Source organism: Myxine glutinosa, chromosome 6 (assembly GCF_964187855.1).
Source record: "Myxine glutinosa chromosome 6, kmMyxGlut1.1, whole genome shotgun sequence".
NCBI classification, from domain to species: Eukaryota; Metazoa; Chordata; class Myxini; order Myxiniformes; family Myxinidae; genus Myxine; species Myxine glutinosa.
In genome coordinates, this window is record NC_136266.1 from 186,465,448 (window position 1) to 186,488,456 (window position 23,009).

The 23,009-nt window shown below is 45.5% G+C and overlaps 1 protein-coding gene across 1 annotated transcript in view; it reads left to right on the forward strand.

Annotated features, from left to right (window-relative positions):
• The window catches only part of LOC137429044 (calmodulin-1), a 48,001-nt gene that overhangs the window by 14,380 nt on the left and 10,612 nt on the right, over positions 1-23,009 (forward strand). The window contains exons 2-3 of the mRNA XM_068119058.2: positions 4,702-4,732; positions 22,434-22,577. Coding sequence (XP_067975159.1) covers positions 4,702-4,732; positions 22,434-22,577 — 175 coding nt within the window. The remainder of the gene's footprint in view (positions 1-4,701; positions 4,733-22,433; positions 22,578-23,009) is intronic.

Genomic DNA, 23,009 nt, shown 5'->3' on the forward strand with positions numbered 1-23,009 from the left:
TGGTGGGTTTCAAAACAAAACCTTAATTGGCGGGTTTCAAAACAAAACCTTAATTGGCGGGTTTCAAAATGAAACCTTAATTGGCGGGTTTCAAAATGAAACCTAAATTGGTGGGTTTCAAAACAAAACCTTAATTGGTGGGTTTCAAAACAAAACCTTAATTGGTGGGTTTCAAAATGAAACCTAAATTGGTGGTTTTCAAAATGAAACCTAAATTGGTGGGTTTCAAAACAAAACCTTAATTGCTGGGTTTCAAAATGAAACCTAAATTGGTGGTTTTCAAAATGAAACCTAAATTGGTGGGTTTCAAAACAAAACCTTAATTGGCGGGTTTCAAAATGAAACCTTAATTGGCGGGTTTCAAAATGAAACCTAAATTGGTGGGTTTCAAAACAAAACCTTAATTGGCGGGTTTCAAAACAAAACCTTAATTGGCGGGTTTCAAAATGAAACCTAAATTGGTGGGTTTCAAAACAAACCTTTAATTGGTGGGTTTCAAAACAAAACCTTAATTGGCGGGTTTCAAAACAAAACCTTAATTGGCAGGTTTCAAAATGAAACCTAAATTGGTGGTTTTCAAAATGAAACCTAAATTGGTGGGTTTCAAAACAAACCTTTAATTGGTGGGTTTCAAAACAAAACCTTAATTGGCGGGTTTCAAAATGAAACCTTAATTGGCGGGTTTCAAAATGAAACCTTAATTGGCGGGTTTCAAAATGAAACCTTAATTGGCGGGTTTCAAAATGAAACCTTAATTGGCGGGTTTCAAAAGGAAACCTAAATTGGTGGGTTTCAAAACAAAACCTTAATTGGCGGGTTTCAAAATGAAACCTTAATTGGTGGGTTTCAAAATGAAACCTAAATTGGTGGTTTTCAAAATGAAACCTAAATTGGTGGTTTTCAAAATGAAACCTAAATTGGTGGTTTTCAAAATGAAACCTAAATTGGTGGTTTTCAAAACAAAACCTTAATTGGTGGGTTTCAAAACAAACCTTTAATTGGTGGGTTTCAAAACAAAACCTTAATTGCTGGGTTTCAAAATGAAACCTAAAGTGGTGGTTTTCAAAATGAAACCTAAATTGGTGGGTTTCAAAACGAAACCTTAATTGGCGGGTTTCAAAATGAAACCTAAATTGGTGGGTTTCAAAATGAAACCTAAATTGGTGGTTTTCAAAATGAAACCTAAATTGGTGGTTTTCAAAATGAAACCTAAATTGGTGGTTTTCAAAATGAAACCTAAATTGGTGGTTTTCAAAATGAAACCTAAATTGGTGGTTTTCAAACCTTAATTGGTGGGTTTCAAAGGGGAAGAAGCACACAGAGAAGGGGAAGCACACAAACACAACATTTGAGAGCAGCGACATCGGGAGATGTGTGGGAGGGAGAGGGCTTGGGGGGGGGGGGGGGGGGGGGAGGCGTGGGAAGGGGAAGGGGGGTGGGAGAAGTATAAAAACACAAGGACACCAAGGACTTCCAGGAAAGAAGTTGGTATTTCAAAAAAGTGGATTTGGGGTGAAATTAGCGGGGGTGGAAAAGATCAAGGTTTTGGATGAAAAAATGAATGAATGATCGTTTTAAGCCCATTTTCCCCGCTAGAGCGGGGGTTAGCCTTGCGGGCCCCATGACGATCATGGTTCCCTGTTTGAGGCAATGTTTTTATGGCTGGATGCCCTTCCTGACGCCAACCCTTGGTCACGCTCTTATGATGCGCAGGGATACGGTGTACCTATTCTAAATCGGGGTACACACCGTGATCATTCATCCCAGCAAGCTGGTACTCAATTTGCCGACCTCGGAAGGATGACAGGCTGAGTCAACCTCCCCGGCGTTAATTCAGCAATCGACTGGGATTCGAACCCAGGATCCTAGGATCCCAAGCCGGCACCCTAACCGCTAAGCCAACACCAGCCAACGCTAAGCTAAGCCATCCAACGGCTAAGCCAACTCTAAGCCATCCCCTTGGATGGGAGAAGATAAGAGATGGTGGTGAACAGCTGTTTTAAAGACCTGGAGGGAGGAGTGGGATTGAAGAGAGTGGGAGTTTGTTCCATAGGCGGGAGAAAAGAGGAATGAAGGAGGGAAGGTGAGCAGAGAGTCTTGATTTTGGCAGTTTAACGATAAGGGGGTTGCAGGCAGATCTTGTGCGACCTGTAGGAATATTTGGGGGACAGCCCAGAGAGAGCTGGGGGAGCAAGGCCGGAGAGGAGTCTGTAGAAGACGGAAAGACCACCAACCTGCCTGCGGTGAGTAAGTGAAAGGCCCTCGGAGATAGCGTCATCGCGGGAGATTCCAATGTTTCTGAACGCTTTCGTTTCAACAGCATGAAGACGAGCTCGGTGTGAGGCAGGAGCACCAGCCCAGAGGGGAGAGCAGTACTCCATTGAGCTGCGGATGAAAGCCTTGTATGTGGTGAGGAGCTAATGTGTGCCAAGGAAGGACTTCGCACGACGGAGGATGCCCAGTCGGCGCCTGGCTTTGGAGGCCAGCTTGGAAATGTGTTTTTCCCAGGAAAGATCATGGCAGATAGTGAGACCCAAAAGCTTGAGTGACAGAACTTCTTGGAGAGGATTATTCAGAAAGTGGATGGGAGGGTTGTCCAGTCGGCCTTTTCGGAGAGACATAGTAAGAGTGTGAGTTTTATCAGGATTGAAAGACATGTTCCACTTGTTTGCCCAGCCTGTGATTTTGTCCAGGTCTGCAGAGAGTGAGGAGGCTGCAGACTGCCGATCTGAGGGATGAGGAATGGAGCAGCAGAGAGTAGAGTCATCAGCAAAGAGATAGAGAGGATTTTCAAGAGTCAGAGAGATCATTGATGAAGACCAGAAAAAGCACAGGGCCCAGAACACTGCCTTGGGGAATTCCAGCCTGAACAGGAAGAGGAGATGAGAGAAACCCATTCAGAGCCACACGTTGACTGCGACTAGAGAGGAAGTCCGCCAGCCATGCATGGAGATTTCCATGGATACCAAAGGAGGAGAGTTTGGTGAGCAGAGCTGGGTGCCAGACCATATCGAAGGCACGTGATATGTCGAGGGAGACAGCTCTAATTTCCTGTTTGGCATTGAGGACCTCCATCCATTGTTGAGAAAGCAGAAGCAGCATGTCCAGAGTAGAGTGACCAGGTCTGAAACCAAATTGATGATCAGAGATCAAGCCATTGGAGAAGAGAAGTCATGGTCATACTTTAAGTGGCAGGAAGGGTCATGTTATACTGTAATCTATATACCCCAACCCTTGTGGGGTATATAGATTACAGTTGATCTTCGCTCAGTTCTGTCAGTAAAACGTACCTCATGGATGTTTGGATTCCTCCAAATGTCTTTGTTTAATGTTATAAACAGCATTAACGACTGTTTAAAAAGCTAATCATATGTGTTTGTGGTTTATATAGTTTATAATAAGCCCAGCTTTGCCGCTGTTAGACCTCCGGTCTTGTTTTTTTTTTAAACATTAATGGAACTCAATTTCTAACCACATTTCCCCACCCCCACCCCTGCCCCTCCCCAACCTTCCTCCACCCTTTCTATAAGTTTTGACTAATGAGGTAATTGTTTTTCAGCCTGTGAGTTTGATCTGAAATCGCCATTTATCAACATTTACTGATAAATATCGAATCTTGCCGAGCATGGTTAAGAGCAGGGAACAGTGAGGGAGTTCAGGTTGAACATCGTTTGAGGCAAGGAAGCACTCTCGGCCCACTCCTGTTTATCATGGTGATGGAGGTGGTAAGCAAGTAGGTAAACATGAAAGGTATGCTGGGGAGGCTGTTGTATGCGGACGATCTGGTTGTTGTGGTGGAGAGTGTGCGGGAGATGCAGGAAGTACTTGGGGAGTGGAAGTGGGAATTTAAGAAACATGGGCTGAAAATGAGTATGGAGAAAAAGGACATGATGTGGCTTGGGCAGCAGAGGAAAGAAATTAATATCGGGTCCCAGAAAGAAAGGAACTGTATTGTTGAAAATTTTGTGTGGTTCATTGATTTCTTGTTGGGCCGTAAAAGGGATTGCGGTTCCTGTGCTGGTTATTATTAGCCCGTCCCCTGTTGTAATCGTGTTTGTGTTTGTGTCTCGTTTGTTATTGTTTATTATTTTTTATTGTAATTTGTTGTGTTATTATTTTATGTTGTTTATTATTATATATTTGTTATTGTAGTTTATTATTGCTTGTCTGACTTGACTCGTAATTCCATTATCGTTGGCTTGATAAACACAAATGCACTATATCCCAAAGGTCACGAGTGTGAGCCATTTTCCCACAAATTTTGTTTTTATTTTCAGCTCAATCCAACAGTGAACTCTTCAAACAAAATCTATTGTTTAAATGTAGTCCCACTAACACTGCCTTTGGCTTTCATGTAGGCCGTGCAGAATGAACCATTGGGAATGTTGAAAACGGTCTTGTATTTCACTTTAAAATTCAGAAAAAGAAAATTCCCTTCTGCTTTGCGAGGTGGTTTGTTTGCAGGATTTTGTTTTTTCCAAGCAAGCATTCCATTTTCATATCTACCAGGGTGTTGGCAAATGCTATAAAAACAAGGCAATTCTGGATGTATCTTTTTGACCATCTCCTTTGTCCAGTTACTCTTGAGAGCAGAGAAATGTCCTTTCCCTGGATTTAAGGTATGCTTTTTGTTGGAAAAGTTGCAAATGTTTTTTTGTTTTTTTTAATTTATATCCCTTCCCTCCTTTTCTTTTATTCCAGGCTGACCAACTTACAGAAGAGCAGATTGCAGGTGAGGTCGTCGAAGCATGGTTTCTCAACCCATGGCACTGCTTTGCACCTTCAACTAAAACTTGTATTGATGCTCATAAAAATAAGAAAATAATAGGTTGGCCATGACACATACATAATATTTGACATCGATGTTTCCTTGTAATCAAGAAACCTGGGAGAGTATCGCATCGATAAATGTACAGTAACACCCCAATCTCAATTAACGACCAGATGAGTCGTTAGGCACAGGGCACTGGGGAGGGGCGGAGGTTAAGGGCACTCACCACCCTTATCCAATTTGTCCTTTAAGGGCAAAATTGCAACTACAATCAGAACTAAACTGAATTCTCCAGGAGACCAAATGCTTTTGTAATGTAATTGGAAATACAAATGGAGCAAACAACAATCATAAGCAATGAACACCCCTTAACCGTTACCGACACATGCCCACAAATCGATGAACGAATGGGATCCCTACTTATCTAACTCGAGGCCTCAGTCATTCCACAGGAGATAAACAATTTAGCGAGTGCCGGACAGGAAAGAAAATACCCCGGCTGTGCCCGGTGAGAGATAGCTGGACCCCTGGTGAGGCTTGAGCAGGTATAGACCCAATATCCCTGCCACAGTCCGTTCCCTGCAGGAGAAGAGTGAGTGTGGCTTGTTCAGGGGGACACGGGGTATGGCGTGGTCCACACCGGTAGAGGGAGGGCTGTGCAGGAGTAAATGCCTCAGTACTTGCATACAGCCTCCCACAATGAGGTCCCTGGTTTATCCTCACCCCCGTGTGAATTGCACCCGCCTTTATGCGTTCCACCCCCGCCCGCACTGATGATGTACTTAGCCCCTCCTCTTGTTAATGTTGTTATTACTGTTGCATTAAACTCGGGCATGCCCGTACGTGGGTGCCCGTTCGGAAAAACATTCCAAACCGCGTGGCAGTAACGACCACAGAACCCCCCCCCTCTATTTACATGAAATGGTTTGGTCCATTCGCAAAGCCAAAGCGAACGACCACAGAACCCCCCCCCCCCCCCTCTATTTACATGAATGGTTTGGTCCATTCGCAAAGCCAAAGCGAACGGCGAACGGCTAAATCGCCATAGCTCGGTAACTACTTCTCCGATTAATATGAAACCTTGAAAAGGCACATCCTCAGGTCCCCAGCAATATACGTGCCCGTACGTGGCGTACCCGTAACCGTACCGTACCCGGTACCGTACCCGTACCCGTGACGTGCCCGTAATGAATATGTACAAAATATAAATATGTATGTACTACAATCGATCGTACCTTACAACAATCAACACAGATTGCAACGTCAAATAAATGAATACGCTCTCAAATGTGCCGTCCGAGGCAGCGTCTGCTCGCCACGTTCAGCGTCACTATGACTATCCGTAAGTCCGGAAGTGACGTCCTCGTTTGACTGTCCGGAAGGTCGCAAATCGCAGTTACGATGAATCGCAAATTAGTTTTAATTAGTTTTAAAACATAGTTTAATGGCAACATAGTTTTCCAACGTGAAATAAATGAATACGCTCTCAAATGTGCCGTCCGAGGCAGAGTCTGTTCGCCACGTTCGGCACACGTGATAGCTCGCTGCTCTCTGATTGGTTGAATCGTTTTTTGGACATAGCTCGGTAACTACTTCTCCGATTAATATGAAACCTTGAAAAGGCACATCCTCGGGTCCCCAGCAATATACCTGGCAAGTTTCAAGTATATCGGACCGGTAGTTGTCGAGAAACAGCGGTCACAGACAAACATACATACATACATACATACATACATACATACATACATACATACATACAAACATACAAACATACAAACATACAAACATACACACAGAGATTACTGGAATTATAGATAGATGCGCAATTCCTCTGGATTTCTTGACAAGTTGACTTTCTGATGAAGCAACTTCTACATCAGTGGTATAGTCAACCACCACAATTACCGCATTTGGTTCCCAAACGACAACAATTAAATATTTGACACATCACCTTGTACTAGTAAGACGAGGCTCCCTGCCATTATGTTTTGAATGTGTGACGGTTCTTGAATGATGTCTTCTCAAACAAGTGGATCGGTAGATGTGGACCAATTGCTTGGCCACCTCGTTCACCTGACCTGTCCCAATTGGACTACGTTTTATGGGTCCATTTAAAACTGTTGTTTACTCATCCAAACCACATTCTTTGAATGAACATAGGGCTACAATCATAAATGCAATTCATGAAATGACTGAACATCACATACTGAACCCTCCGGCGTCGTCATCTGTCATCTGTTGTCTGTCGTCTGTCGTCAGTTAACTTTTCGACGTTAACACTCCAGCGTCCACAAATATCAACCGATTCTGATCAAACTTGACATGCAGCATCCTTAGGCAAGATAAAAAAAATGAGTTGGTGATCGTCCTTTTTTCTCAAAAGTTGGGGTAGGGAGGGAGGTTTTTATTTTTATTTTTTATTTTTTTTTCCTACTTTCCATTGAGTTTTGTTGACATGGAAAAATATGAAATAAAGACTCCTTTCTCCTCAAAATGATTTAATTTCTTCATTCATCTCACAGATTTACAGACATTGCCCAAATCTCTATGAAACAGTGTTTGTGTGATTTTGGATGATGTTGAATGTCCTAGCTGAGCTTGGTAGTGAAAGGGCAAGACACCTGTACATGTATATACACCATGACATCGGAAAAACAGATAAACACCATGCCCTTGGCACCTTGGCACCCAAGTACAAAAAGCATCATCACGGGCAGCATTCATGAGGACACTAAAAACAGTTGGTCGACTATCGGGTTCCATCCTGTGATCCGTGGCCGTGTCTGCAGCCAACACAAATTTGAGAAATGAGCCAAGAGTCTTTGTCACATCAGAAACTTTGCAAGCTGGTGAAACCTTCGTCATGTCGGTTTTACTGGGGCCGGCGAATACTTTGACAAAAGTACCGCGTGTATCGTCAGGCAATGGCTCCCTATCCCCATCATACTTGCCGTCTGAGAACTCTGCATAGAAGTCCGAGATTGTAACATCCAACTCGATATTGCACGCAAACCAGTCCTTCACCGTCTTGGAAGAGCCCTCACGGGCTATTGATGCGATCACAATAGGCATTTCAAGCCGATTCTAGCACGAATCGATACAGATTTCAGCGGGAAAAATCTCACACAATAGCCGCCATGAATGGCTAACGTAAAATGGGTGAAGTTGCCTGAGGCACTTGCGACGCTCTGCGCAGCACGCACTGCGCATGCGGTGCAGAACGGCGCCAAATTTGACTGAAAAGATCGTTTTTGAATGATTTTTTTCAAAATAAAAAATAAAAAAAGTTTCGGGTCGGGTGTGTTTCGTAGGGTCGGGCGGGGACGATCACCAACTCATTTTTTTTATCTTGCCTTACCCCAAGGACCACGTTGGTATTACATTTCAGCCCGATCCGTTGAAAAATGGCGGACTTCGGCGACCATTTTGTTTTTGGTCATGAAAACGACATCAACACTCTAACATCCACAAATATTAACAGATTTTGATCAAACTTAGAATGTTTAACCCTTACCACACAAGGTAGGTTGCTATTGTATTTCAACCCGATCCGTCACAAAATGACCGCCATGGGCCGCCATATTGTTTTCAGCTCTGAAACGATGTTAAGACTTTAACGTCCACAAATATTTATGGATTTTGTTCAAACTTGGTGTGTGAGACTCTTACCACACAAGGTAGGTTGCTATCTTAAGTCAAATCTAGTACAGACAACTGACCTACTTTAAAGTTGTCCAGTCAGTTCAGTTGAGTTCTGCTTCCCTGGAAGCTCTAGTTTTACTTCATCATATACACTCAGCACCTTATCCCTCGCCTTCCTGCTCTTTTACTCCATCATATAAACTCAGGATGTTATCCCACACTTTCCTGCTTGTTTTACTTCATCATATACACTCAGCACCTTATCCCACACTTTCCTGCTTGTTTTACTTCATCATATACACTCAGCACCTTATCCCTCACCTTCCTGCTGTTTTACTTCATCATATAAACTCCAAGCCTTAGCCATAGTTACTGCCTGCCTTGAAAGCATAGCACGTTGATTCATATCCTCAACTAGAACGGGCACTCGGTAGAGCGCATACCTTCGCCGCAGCTACTGTTCTGTACTGTACTAAAATACGATTTTGACCTTTTCGTGACCTTGACCTTGACCTTTGACCCGATTGCTCCCAAAATCTAATCAAATGTGTCCCGTATAATAACCAATCATCCCACCAAATTTCATGCAATTCGGTTGAATACTTTTTGAGTTATGCGAATAACATACACACACACACACACAGACATACAAATAAATACACAGCGATCAAAACATAACCTTCCGCTTTTGCGAAGGTAATCAACGAGGGTAAAGGTTTCTCCATCTTCTCCATCAAAGTGCTCCAAGATCTCATCAATTTTGTAGCAACTATGGGAGTCGTGGACTGATGAACACGCTTTAATTTTTTTTTCTTTGTTCTTTACAGTTGTCCTTACAGACGACCCCCATGAGCCAAATTCACATGCAGCAGCTCTAGAATGAACACCTCACTCCATCCACCTTAACACTTTCAATTTCAGCTCCAGACTGATGCTTTTTTTTTGTTGTTGACTCTTTCGGCATAATTACCAATATGGCGGTGCACAGGGCAGGAAGATAACAACGGGCGTGCCAATTGGTTGAGAGGAGACTCGCTCAAAGACGTGCTCATATGGGCTGCCTGTGATGTCAACACTAATAGTTGCATTTTCGGTTGAGGTGGTGCATTTTGTAAACTTGTAACTTTTGGCTCACTTAATGGATATATACAGACTTGGCATTTAATATGGAATATATATTTTTTCTTGACTTGGGTTTACTTTCTGACCTCAGTATATCAATCTGTTGAGTTTCTTTTACCCTTCGGTGATGTCTTTGTTGAAAGAACCATGTCACTGATTGTCTTTTGCAGCAAGAAGTCAATAACAGGATTATATCACAGGTGGCATGACAAAATGTACGGACAGGTACATTTGACGATTGGATTCACAATCACTCGATTGTGAATGGAATATGGAATATAAGGGTTGTTGCGTTCTGTATTAGTGGAAAACAACTGCTGCACGTCTACAAAAGTTATTGCCGCTTCCTCTGGAGATGGTCCGTCAACTTGACAATGCTGTTTGTCATGGAGTGGTGGCTTTACGAAATTCTGGCATGAAACAGCGTGCTATTGCTCGGCAGTATGGCATCACTCAAGGTCAGGTGTCAAAGATCCTGAAACGAAATGCTCAGAGGGGTGTCTCTACTCCAATACCGAGGCCAGGACGTCCACGCAGAACCACAAGGAGAGATGATCGCCAGCTGCACCGGTTAGTCTGCAATGGCCGTACCAAGTCAGCTAATCGGCTTAGGGCTGAGTGGCAGCAACTGACAAATGTGGCTGTATCCAGAAGGCTAGTCAACCAACGACTGGTTCAAGCAGGCTATCGTGCCAGGCGTCCCCTGAGTAGCCACGCCTGACCAGACAACACAGCCAGCGCCGATTGCAGTGGGCCAGAGAGCACCGTCAATGGCAGCCAGGACACTGGATCCACGTGACCTTCAGTGACGAGTCTAGATTTCTGGTCTATCGTCAAGATGGCCACGTCCGAGTGCGCAGACAAGTGCATGAAGCCCACAATGAAGATTGTATAGTGCCAAGAGTCCAAGCTGGAGGTGGTGGGGTGACTGTTTGGGCTGCTTTTCATGCAGGGGGCAAAACTGACCTGGTTGTTGTGAATGGAAACCTGAACCTGTTCAAGTACAGGGTCATTCTGGAAGAAACATTGCTTCCATTTGCTCGTGCAGCCTCTCGAGGAAACTTTGTCTTCCAAGATGACAATGCACGGCCTCATCGTGCTCGCATGATCCAACACTTTCTTGCTGACCGTGGTGTAGAGCATATGGAGTGGCCTGCCGTGTCCCTGGATATGAATCCGATAGAGAACTTGTGGGCAGAATTAACGCGTCAAATCGACAACTTGGACCAGCAGCCTACCTCTGTGCGTGAATTGCAGCAGGCTATTGTAACTGCATGGCAAGCGATTCCTGTCCAAACCTTGGCAAATCTCATGAACAGCATGCCTCGACGTGTACATGCTCTCCTGAATGCTCGTGGGGGTTACACGAAGTACTGAACTGTAATTTTACTGTCCGTAATCCCAGTCATAATTTAGCTTTTGTTTTTGTTGAAATTTTTTTTGGCTAATGTGCAAAATAAAGAGATACTTCTGGAAAACGTACAGAAGTTTAACACAGTACTATCCGTGAATTGAGTTCGATATCAGTTTACATCACTTTCAAGGATCAACTTATTTGCTTTGAAATGTCAAATGTGGTTTTTGTTTCTTTTAAAGGTCCCATTAACACAATCTAGAATAATTTCAACATAATTCCAATGAACTTTTGGTTCTAAGTCATCTTGAAAAGTAAGTTCACCCCCACAAAAAAAAAATTCCATATTAAATGCCACGTCTGTGTGTGTATATATATATATGTATATATATATATATACACAAAGAATTAAGTTAAGCACCCCCCCCGTTTTTTTACAACCTCGCACATTACAAGTTTGTTGTCGTCAAAACAGTGTAATATACCCATGATATTGCTATATTTTCTGGAGAAGTGATATTATGGTCACATAAAAACATAACAATCATGCCGTTTTCAATATTTTATTCTGAATAATTTAAGGTGAAATTTGTTGGGAATTTTAGGCATATTTTCACCTCAATTTAAGTATGGAGCTATAGGTCCATCACGGACAGTGTGGATGACGTTTATGTTTTCTAACGTACAGTCATTGTTCTGAGAAGACCTCTAGCGATCTTTGCGTCAATAACGTGTGTAGGACCCACGTGATCGGATCACTGACTCAACCCTACGTCTCATAGACCCTGTAAGCCGTCGTATGCGTTGCTGTGGCAGGTTGTTCCATTCCCGATGTAATGCACGTTCCAATTCATCCAGATTGGCTATTGGAGGGACCATCTTCGCAATTTGTCGTCCCAACATGTCCCAAACGTGCTCGAGGGGGTTCAACCTGCCACAGCAACGCATACGACGGCTTACAGGGTCTATGAGACGTAGGGTTGAGTCAGTGATCCGATCACGTGGGTCCTACACACGTTATTGACGCAAAGATCGCTAGAGGTCTTCTCAGAACAATGACTGTACGTTAGAAAACATAAACGTCATCCACACTGTCCGTGATGGACCTATAGCTCCATACTTAAATTGAGGTGAAAATATGCCTAAAATTCCCAAAAAATTTCACCTTAAATTATTCAGAATAAAATATTGAAAACGGCATGATTGTTATGTTTTTATGTGACCATAATATCACTTCTCCAGAAAATATAGCAATATCATGGGTATATTACACTGTTTTGACGACAACAAACTTGTAATGTGCGAGGTTGTAAAAAAACGGGGGGGGTGCTTAACTTAATTCTTTGTGTATATATATGTATATATATATATATGTATATATATATATATATATATGTATATATATATATATATATATATATATATATATATATATATATATATATATTTATTTATATATATATATATTTATTTATATATATATATATATATATTTATTTATATATATATATATTTATTTATATACATATATATATATTTATTTATATATATATATATATATATATATATATATATATATATATATATATATATATATATATACACATACAGACTTGGCATTTAATATGGAATATATTTTTTTTCCTTGACTTGGGTTTACTTTCTTAACTCAGTATATCAATCTGGTGAGTTTCTTTTACACTTTGGTGATTTCTTTGTTAAAAGAATCATGTCACTGATTGTCTGTCGCAGCAAGAAGCCAATAACAGGATTATATCACAGGTGGCATGACAAAATGTATGGACAGGAACATTTGACGATTGGCTTCACAATCGGGTATATAAGGGTTGTTGCGTTCTGTATTAGTGGAAAACAACTGCTGCACGTCTACAAAAGTTATTGCCGCTTCCCCTGGAGATGGTCCGTCAACTCGACAATGCTGTTTGTCATTTAGTGGTGGCTTTACGAAATTCCGGCATGAAACAGCATGCTATTGCTTGGCAGTATGGCATCACTCAAGGTCAGGTGTCAAAGATCCTGAAACGAAATGCTCAGAGGGGTGTCCCTACTCCAATACCGAGGCCAGGACGTCCCCGCAGAACCACAAGGAGGGATGATCGCCAGCTGCACCGGTTAGTCCGCAATGGCCGTACCAAGTCAGCTAATCGGCTTTGGGCTGAGTGGCAGCAACTGACAAATGTGCCTGTATCCAGAAGGCTAGTCGACCAACGACTGGTTCAAGCAGGCTATCGTGCCAGGCGTCCCCTGAGAAAGCCACGTCTGACCAGACAACACCGCCAGCGCCGATTGCAGTGGGCCAGAGAGCACCGTCAATGGCAGCCAGGACACTGGAATCACGTGATCTTCAGTGACAAGTCTAGATTTCTGGTCTATCTTCAAGATGGCCACGTCCGAGTGCGCAGACAAGTGCATGAAGCCTACAACGAAGATTGTATAGTGCCAAGAGTCCAAGCTGGAGGTGGTGGGGTGACCGTTTGGGCTGCTTTTCATGCAGGGGGCAAAACTGACCTGGTTGTTCTGAATGAAAACCTGAACCAGTTCAAGCACACGGCCATTCTGGAAGAAACATTGCTTCCATTTGTTCGTGCAGCCTTTCGAGGAAACTTTGTCTTCCAAGATGACAATGCACGGCCTCATGATCCAACATGATCCAACACTTTCTTACTGACCGTGGTGTAGAGCATATGGAGTGGCCTGCCATGTCCCCGGATATGAATCCGATAGAGAACTTGTGGGCAGAATTAACGCATCACATCGACAACTTGGACCAGCAGACTGCCTCTGTGCGTGAATTGCAGCAGGCTATTGTCACGGCATGGCAAGCGATTCCTGTCCAAGCCTTGGCAAATCTCGTGAACAGCACGTGTGCGTGCTCTCCTGAATGCTCGTGGGGGTTGCAAGAAGTACTGAACTGTAATTTTACTGTCCGTAATCCCAGTCGTAATTTAACTTTTGTTTTCGTTAAAAAAATTTTTGGCTAATGTGCAAAATAAAGAGATACTTCTGGAAAACGCACAGAAGTTTAACACAGTACTGTCCGTGAATTGAGTTCGATGTCAGTTTACATCACTTTCAAGGATCAATTTATTTGCTTCAAAATGTCAAATGTGGTTTTTGTTTCTTTTAAAAGTCACATTAACAAAATCTAGAATAATTTCAACATAATTCCAATGAACTTTTGGTTCTAAGTCATCTTGGAAAAGTAAGTTCACCCCCACAAAAAAAATATTCCATTTTAAATGCCAAGTCTGTATATTCAGAGCTAACCTGAAATACAATTGTGACTTATCCGTATTCATCAGCGCTACTTTTTTTTGTTACTTTGAGTTGATTAATTGAGATGTAGATCGTGACATGAGCAAAATAAATGATACGTCAAAAACCTGGCCGGAAGTCTGAGGGAGGTGGTGTATTGGGGGCACATCTGCTCTGTGAGGCTGGAAGTTCGACTTTCCCATCCAGTTTTTGATAAATTTGTATTGACCTTCCCTTCCAGCTCTAACTGATAATTTAAAATAAATATAAATTTGTGTTCAGTTCCTTTTACTCATACGTGTTGGGTTCTGATTTACAGTATATATTCATTCATAGCACAAAATATTGTTGTGGTTTTGGAATAAAGGATAATTCCCCCTCGTAGGACGCACCACAACATGAAGCCTCGCGATAGTTCAGTTATTTATTCGTGAATGTAAGCGTAGTCCTGTCCTGTGTTAGTTTTGCGTTGAGCAGGCCCGTGAGTAGGGCGGTCTTTTGGCGCTAGCATGCCACGTGGCAGGCCTGAACAAGTCTGGCGAGGCCGAAGGGAGGCGCTGCAGGAGGGAGTGGCCGGTAAGCAACGAGCCGCCAATCAGGGCTCGAGGGGAGTGGCTAACCACGACGATGAGAGGTGGGGTTTGGAACATTCGAGTAGGGCCGGGGCGGAGCCATAAAACCCTGCTCCGAGCCCCCCCACCTCATGAGTTGGGAGTTGAGTTCAGATGAGTTGAGATGAGATGAGTTCAGGTCACGAGTCAGTTCAGTGGAGTCGGAGCCCCTGTGAGAGTGAGTGGAGTTGAGTTGAGCTTGAGAACGCACAAGAATGCGCCGCAGAACGAGTGCATTGAATTGCCGTTTATCGTGATTGTACACGAACTTTCCCCGTGCCCCGTGCCCTGCGCTGTATTAATCGCGCGCTCGAGAAGACGACCATTCCGGGCCACAGATGCGCGATTTCCTCCTACCTGCATTTCTCCTGCATACGTACCGTGACCGCCAGAGAGCCACGCCGGGCGAGCTGCCCTGGAGCGAACGATGGCAAAGCGCGTTTGGCGTGCGAACCTCTTCTCTTCTTCTCCCCGTGTGCGTGAGTGGGCCCTGTGTCTGGGGATAAGTTAAGATTGATTGAGCTTCTGCTCTGTGTCCCCTTTCCTTCTGCGAATCATTGTACATAAATAATAATAAATCGTGTTATTCCTCTTATTTGACCGTTCCCGTCCCTTCCATTGATTGGCCTCGCATGGTACGACTAGAACCACTCAAATCGGGTTCCATAAAAGTAACGGCACGAGTCACGTGATACGCATACCGCTCGGGCGTACTCGATTAAGCGTGGCTTGTGCGAGGTTCGGTCCCCGCTTTCGTGGCAGCGTGGGTTAAAGTTCCGTGTGACGTTGACCCGATACCCTTTTTCACGCTTGCTCCGGAAGTGGCGATTTGGCCTCGTGGACACGAAGACCCAGGGGGGAAAAAAAGGGGTTTAATCCCCCCTTTGTAACGGGAACGGGCTTCGGGAGATCCGCAACAAATTGGTCGTCAGGAGTGGGATTTGAACCCTGGAAAAAAATTTTTGGACAAATTGGCCGCAACAAATTGGTGTCTGGGAGTGTGAGATAATTGGACCTAGAGTGCGCTTCACATGCTCCAAATTACGAGTGGACGAAATTTAGTTTGTAAAACCAAATTAAATTCGTACCATGGCTGGCCAAGACGGTCAAATTCTAATGGAGGATGAGGAAGAATAATAATGGGGGAATAATGGAGGATGAGGAAGAATAATAATGGAGGAATAATGGAGGATGAGGAAGAATTAATGACCCAGGACCCACAGGAGGAGTTGGTAGAAGAAGGGAAAGTAGATGAGGGTGCGGCAGCAGGGGAAGAAAATGGCGGTGCCTCGCACGTGGCGGCGGAAGCCGAGCCCGCTGTATCAACGGTTCTTGACCTGCGGCAATTCATGACACGATTCAGCGCATTCATGGCAGAGTCAAAATGCGAAAATAATAAAAGGAGTGAAGAAATGAACAAAATGGAGGATCGATTGGCTAATCGAATGGATGCCCAAAAGGACGATATGAAGGCTCAGGGTGAGCGATTGGGAAAGCAGATGGGAGAAATGAAAAATGGTTTGGAAAGCAAAATGGACACCCAAAGGGATGACATCAATAAAATGGGTGGTCAAATGGAAAAATTGGGAGACAAAATAAAAAGCCAGGTGCGAAATGGAAAGGATGAGGGCAGCGTCGAAGAAAGAAATTTTTAAAATTGGGGAGGACATTGGGCGCAAGTTGAGCGAGGAAGTAGCAGTGGTACGCGACGAGGTGAAGCGGTGCGAGGAACGCGTGGTTAGCGAGCTTGAGCAAAGGACAGCCAAGTTGACCAGGGCTATGAGGGTCGTGACACGAGAGGAAGTGGTAGAGAAGCGGCGATCGTTAAATTGGGAAAGAAATTTTATGGGCGCCGCGATCGTCGAGCTAGAAAAAGAAGAAATAATTGGGGCCGAAAAGACCGGAGAGAAAGTGAACAAATCACGGGAGAAGGTAATGGAACACGCACAAAGTCTGTGTTCACACCGTGATGCTGTGCTTGCTGCTAATGAAATAAAAAGTTTGCAGGTGCCGGCGGAAAAGGAGGGCTCCGAGGTGAGTAGCGAAAATGGCGCGAATGTGTTTGGCGTGAACGGGTGTTCAGTGCGCTTGGGAGAAAGGCGAGACCCGGGCATTCGCGGTGGGCCCATTGTGCGGTGTACGAGTGAGGGTGGCACGATTTGCGAAGGGCCCATTGTGCGGTGTGAGTGGGAGTCCGTGTCGGAGCGTGTGGTGAGAGAGTGTGTTATGGAGTATGAGCGGAACCGCACACCTGGGGGTGTGGAAAAAGAATGTGCGATGGCCGAATGTGTAAGAGAAAAGTGTGCGCCTGAGTGTGCAGGAAAAGAGTGTGTTACAGAATCTGTAACGGGAGAGTGCGCACCTTTGGGGTGTAGTAAAAGAGTGCGATAGTGGATTGTGTGGAGAAGGAGTGCGTACTGAAGTGTGTGAAAGGCGTGAGTGCGCCTATGTGTGCAGGTACGAGTACAGAGTGTGAGGGAGAATGCACACCGGACTGTGTGTGGGAAGAGTGTGTAACAGAGTGTGTGGGAGGTGCATGTGCGAGTGCGGAGTGGGTCGCGAGTGGTGAGGACGCGGCTCAAGCATCGACACCGACCGGGGTAGCGCCTAGCCGGACGGGTAGCGTACGTGAGCCCCCAGTGAGTTGTGTGCTGCAGGGACCGGAGGGAATCAGTGCTGCGTCGGTCTCACAAGGACCGGCGTGCACGATTCGTACCGGCCCCCGCACTGTATGGTTGGTGCCGTGCCGTGGCGGCAAGGCCGATCGGGGAGGTAGGAGTTTTAGGAGCCGCGCACCCTATCGGGTGCGGTGCTCCGACCGTAGCCGGCTGGGTCACCATGCGTGGGACCGCGAGGCCCCGCGCAGGGATGGAACCCTGCACCTCGGCCCATCCATACCTCCCCCCTTGGATCAAAAATGCCGGACAGACACCACCTACAGGCGACCAACCATCCGCATGGATCGCTCGGCCCTTTGAAGCCGAACCGTGACAACGTGCCTCCATGGATGGGGGCTCATAGTTTAGCGGACTGATGAGAGTAGTGTCCCCCATGTGGGGGAATGGTAATGCCACCATTCCTCACACGGGCGGGGCCCATGAGCATTAGTTTAGGGGGATGGCAGTGATAGGCACATGGGGGTGCCAGCAATGGTCGCCTCCATGGGGCACCGAAGCTAGCCGAGGGAGGGCTAGGATAATGTTAGGGAACTAGAAGACATTAGAGACACAAGATTTAAGTAGTGACACCTGACCTATAGAGGGGACGTAGGTAGCTTAGATGGATGAAAAAGAAAAAGAGAGTGCATAGTGCATAGTGTAAAGGAACGACGAGGGAAGCACGAGTTTTAGGGGAAAGTAGTTAGGTAGATGATGCTGTGTGTGTGAGGAATTGTGTGTTGAGAACAAATGGAATTGTGTTGAGGTGTATGGGAAGTGGTGTGTGAGAAAAATAGTGTGCAAGATAAGTGGTGTGGAATAAAATGTGTGGAATGCATGGTGCGAAGGAGTGAATGGGGGGAGGTGGAACCCATTCACGAAAGCCCGGGGGGTAGTGTAAAGCCAGGTAGAGGGCATAGATAAATTGTATGGATATTGACACCTGTGGTGCAGGTAGTAGCAAGTCGTGCTTTGTTGGGTGCAGTAGTCTGTGGAATGGCTGGGCATGTGACTTACTTAGTGCGTATGGCTATTGGGTCACTCCGCCACTGGTAGTTTGTCAGCCAGGTGAGGCCGTAGGTAGGCTCTGGGAGCCAGTTAGGGTAGTTGTGAGTTGTGGGGCCCGAGGATCCCAGGAGAGGACCCGGGTTGCCCGATGCCAAGGTGGGCATGGAGGGGGTAAGCCAGGGAGGGCCTTCCCCGATTAGATAGTCGCGAGGAGCAGGTAAGCTCGGGTGGCGGCTTCAGTGGCGGAGGTGCGCAGATAGTTAGACCTGCTGGTAGGGCCACACGACCCAGCCCCGAAATTGTGCGAGGGCACAGTGAGAAAATTTGCGGGACTGAGACCCAAATTCAGAGGGCACCGCAGTGTGGGCAATGGGAATTCGGGTTCTTCGAACCACATAGTTTAAAGTGGCCGATTGGCAGGGTACGACCCCGGGTAGTTTAAATGAGTTAATGTTAGTAGAGTAGTTAGGATGTGAGAAATCCCTTCGCACCATCCACAGCCATTCACCAAGGAGGACAAGCTCCGCACCAAGGCTCTGTGAACCGTTTGGACGTAAGACGCATCACGACGTAAGGGTGACATTGTGTTTGTTCCATCCCTTCCTTCTTGGGAGGGATTGGGGGACGAATTCGGAATTAGAGGGGGATATGGGAGACAAGACATAGCGACGGATTGTAAATATACACAAAGAATTAAGTTAAGCACCCCTACACAACGAATTAAGGTAAGCACCCCCTAATATATATTCTTTGTGTATATGTATACATTGGCATATATTCTAAGGTATGTGAGATCAAATAATGATTGGTATGACATTAGCAATTATCCATTGATGAAATGCAGATACACAGGGTCTATGAGACGTAGGGTTGAGTCAGTGATCCGATCACGTGGGTCCTACACACGTTATTGACGCAAAGATCGCTAGAGGTCTTCTCAGAACAATGACTGTACATTAGAAAACATAAACGTCATCCACACTGTCCGTGATGGACCTATAGCTCCATACTTAAATTGAGGTGCAAATATGCCTAAAATTCCCAAAAAATTTCACCTTAAATTATTCAGAATAAAATATTGAAAACGGCATGATTGTTATGTTTTTATGTGACCATAATATCACTTCTCCAGAAAATATAGCAATATCATGGGTATATTACACTGTTTTGACGACAACAAACTTGTAATGTGCGAGGTTGTAAAAAAACGGGTGGGGTGCTTAACTTAATTCTTTGTGTATACAAGGGGGGCTAGGGTATCCAACGGTGGGGGGTACGGACGGCTAGGGACGAGTTTGCTCTGCTCGCTCTTCCGCATCCCTCGCGCCGCACCACCTTGTTTTTCTGTGTGCCATTGCGTCTTCTCTGCTTGCTTGTTGTGCTTTGTCTCTCCCCCCGCCCCAGGACCATTTTGGAGGCCGAACTGTTCAGCACCATCGACCTGTGCAGCATCCCTTCTGCACCTGGCTGCCCTGTCCTTGTTACATCTGTGCAGCCGACCTGTGCAGCACCTTTCTGCAAGTCCTTTTGCTGCACCTTTGCTACACATGTGCAGCTGACCTGTGCAGCACTTTGCTGCCAAACACCTCTTGCTGCACCTTGTCACACTTATGGAACACAAGCCTTGTGGCTCGCACCTCTGCTGTGCAGCATCTTGCTGCAAAATCATCTTGCACTTCGGACCACTTGTTTGAGTGGCATTGATGCCACGCAGTTGGACCACGTGAGAACGGCCCAGCTGGCCAAAAATAAAAGCATTTGCATTTTTATTATTGTGTGCTAGGGATACTGAAGTTCTGCAAGTTTAGATGGCCCTGATGCTTCAAATGGCCTGTATGCCGGTCAGGGGTCCAGCCGGTTTGTTAGACGCACACAGAAGAGCAAGAAGCAAGATGCAAGATGCAAGCAGCAAGTGCCACATTGAGTGTGTTTTGCTGTGTTTTCTCTCCCCTCCAATCTTCTCTTCCAAAAAGAACAGGTCCTGGGTCATATAATTGTAAATATACGTGCTTGTAAATATAAGAATGCTGCCCACCGGCTATGTGTTTAGTTTGAAAATTCCGGAAATACTCGGGTAGTTGTGGGCGTGAAACTGTTAGGTAGCTGCTCAACGCAATAGGAGGGACATATTTAGTGCTAAAACTGTCGCACACATGGGTCAGAGTAAAGGCTAGGGGGACCCACACCTATGTGTCACATTTAAAAGTAAGGTTAATTTTGCATGTTAGGCTCTACCGGTCGTTCCATTGGTGGGTTCGACTCGGGACGAGTCTGGCGAGAGAGGGGTGTAGTGTTGTGGTTTTGGAATAAAGGATAATTCCCCCTCGTAGGTAGACGCACCACAACATGAAGCCTCGCGATAGTTCAGTTATTTCTTAGTGGATGTAAGCGTAGTCATGTCCTGTGTTAGTTTAGCGTTTAGCAGGCCCGTGAGTAGGGCGGTCTTTTGGCGCTAGCATGCCACGTGGCAGGCCTGAACAAGTCTGGCGAGGCCGAAGGGAGGTGCTGCAGGAGGGAGTGGTCGGTAAGCAACGAGCCGCCAATCAGGGCTCGAGGGGAGTGGCGAACCACGACAATGAGAGGTGGGGTTTGGAACATTCGAGTCGGGCCGGGGTGGAGCCATAAAACCCTGCTCCGAGCCCCCCCACCTCAGATGAGTTGGGAGTTGAGATGAGATGAGTTCGAGTCAGTTCAGTTGAGTCGGAGCCGCTGTGAGCGTGAGTGGAGTTGAGTTGAGCTTGAGAACGCGCCGCAGAACGAGTGCATTGAATTGCCGGTTATCGTGATTGTACACAAACTTTCCCCGTGCCCCGTGCCCTGCGCTCTGCGCTGTATTAATCGCGCGCTCGAGAAGACGACCATTCCGGGCCACAGACGCGCGATTTCCTCTGGCCTGCATTTCTCCTGCATACGTGCCGTGACCGTCAGAGCCACGCCGGGTGAGCTGCCCCGGAGCGACCGATGGCAAAGCGCGTTTGGCGTGTGAACTTCTTCTCTACTTCTCCCCGTGTGCGTGAGTGGGCCCTGTGTCTGGGGATAAGTTAAGATTGATTAAGCTTCTGCTCTGTGTCCTTTCCTTCTGCGAATCATTGTACATAAATTATAATAGATCGTGTTATTCCTCTTATTTGACCGTTCCCGTCCCTTCCATTGATTGGCCTCGCATGGTACGACTAGAACCGCTCGAATCGGGTTCCATAAAAGTAACGGCACAAGTCACGTGATACGCATACCGCTCGGGCGTACTCGATTAAGCGTGGCTTGTGCGAGGTTCGGTCCCCGTTTTCGTGGCAGCGTGGGTTAAAGGACTGTGCGACGCTGACCCGATACCCTTTTTCACGCTTGCTCCGGAAGTGGCGATTCGGCCTCGTGGACACGAAGACCCAGGGGGGAAAAAGGGGTTTAATCCCCCTTTTGTAACGGGAACAGGCTTCGGGAGATCCGCAACAATATATTTTGCCGACCTCCCGACCTCCCCCCCTCCCCCCCCCCCCCATCCTGCCCAGCACCATCACCCATCCTCCCCAGCACCATCACCCATCCTCCCCAGCACCATCACCCCCAGCACCATGCACCCCAGCGCCCCTCCCCTCCTACCACCCCCAACACACTGTCACCACCACTAACCCCCACCCACCATTCCCACCATCCCTCACTCCCTGAGAAAGTAGACATGGTCAAAGATGCCTATCCCTCTGCAACGACATGTGGTGAGGCTCTTGGAGCACGCAGAGTCATGCTAGTATATTGTATTCTTTAGGTAATTAAAAACTGGATATTTAGTTCGCACTAAAGCGAATTCGCCCAGTGTGGGTTATCACCGTACATTGTTGCCCATCAGAGATCCTCACTACGCTTTCTTTGCAATACTTTGGCAAACAGCTACAATGAATTAAGGTTGTACGAATGTAACCTTGTATCAGTGTTTGCATTTTTCCATCACCAAACATAGTCCTGCTTTTACTGGGTGCCATTTACTGTATTTTGTACAGAGTTCAAAGAAGCCTTTTCACTCTTTGACAAAGATGGTGATGGCACCATCACCACAAAGGAGCTGGGCACGGTAATGCGCTCTTTGGGCCAGAATCCCACTGAGGCTGAACTCCAGGACATGATTAATGAAGTTGATGCGGATGGTAAGACGTGCTACTGAATTGCCATGTTTGGGGTATTTGTTTTTGTTTGCATCTATTGTCTTGTTTTACTGTTGGCTTGGATTTGCAATTTTATTTTATTTTGACTTGCAGGCTTTTAATGCCTGTGGCTGAGCTGAATTGATGAATTGCTTACATGATGTATTTATTTTTCTTTGTTGGTATAATTTCAGCTTAATTTTTTTTTTTTTTATAATAATTTATTTTGAACCAAATGAGCATTGTTGAAATTTCTCTCATGACAAAAGTAAATGAGCAGGTGGGGGTGAAAATGAAAAAAAAATACAAAGGTGATCCATGGATATACAATGAGATGACTAACCTTTTGATGGCAATTCTACCCAGTCAATCAAAATATGCAATATGACATGTGAAGAAAAATCGTACCTTCCCCATCAGTCATGTTGGGGGTCA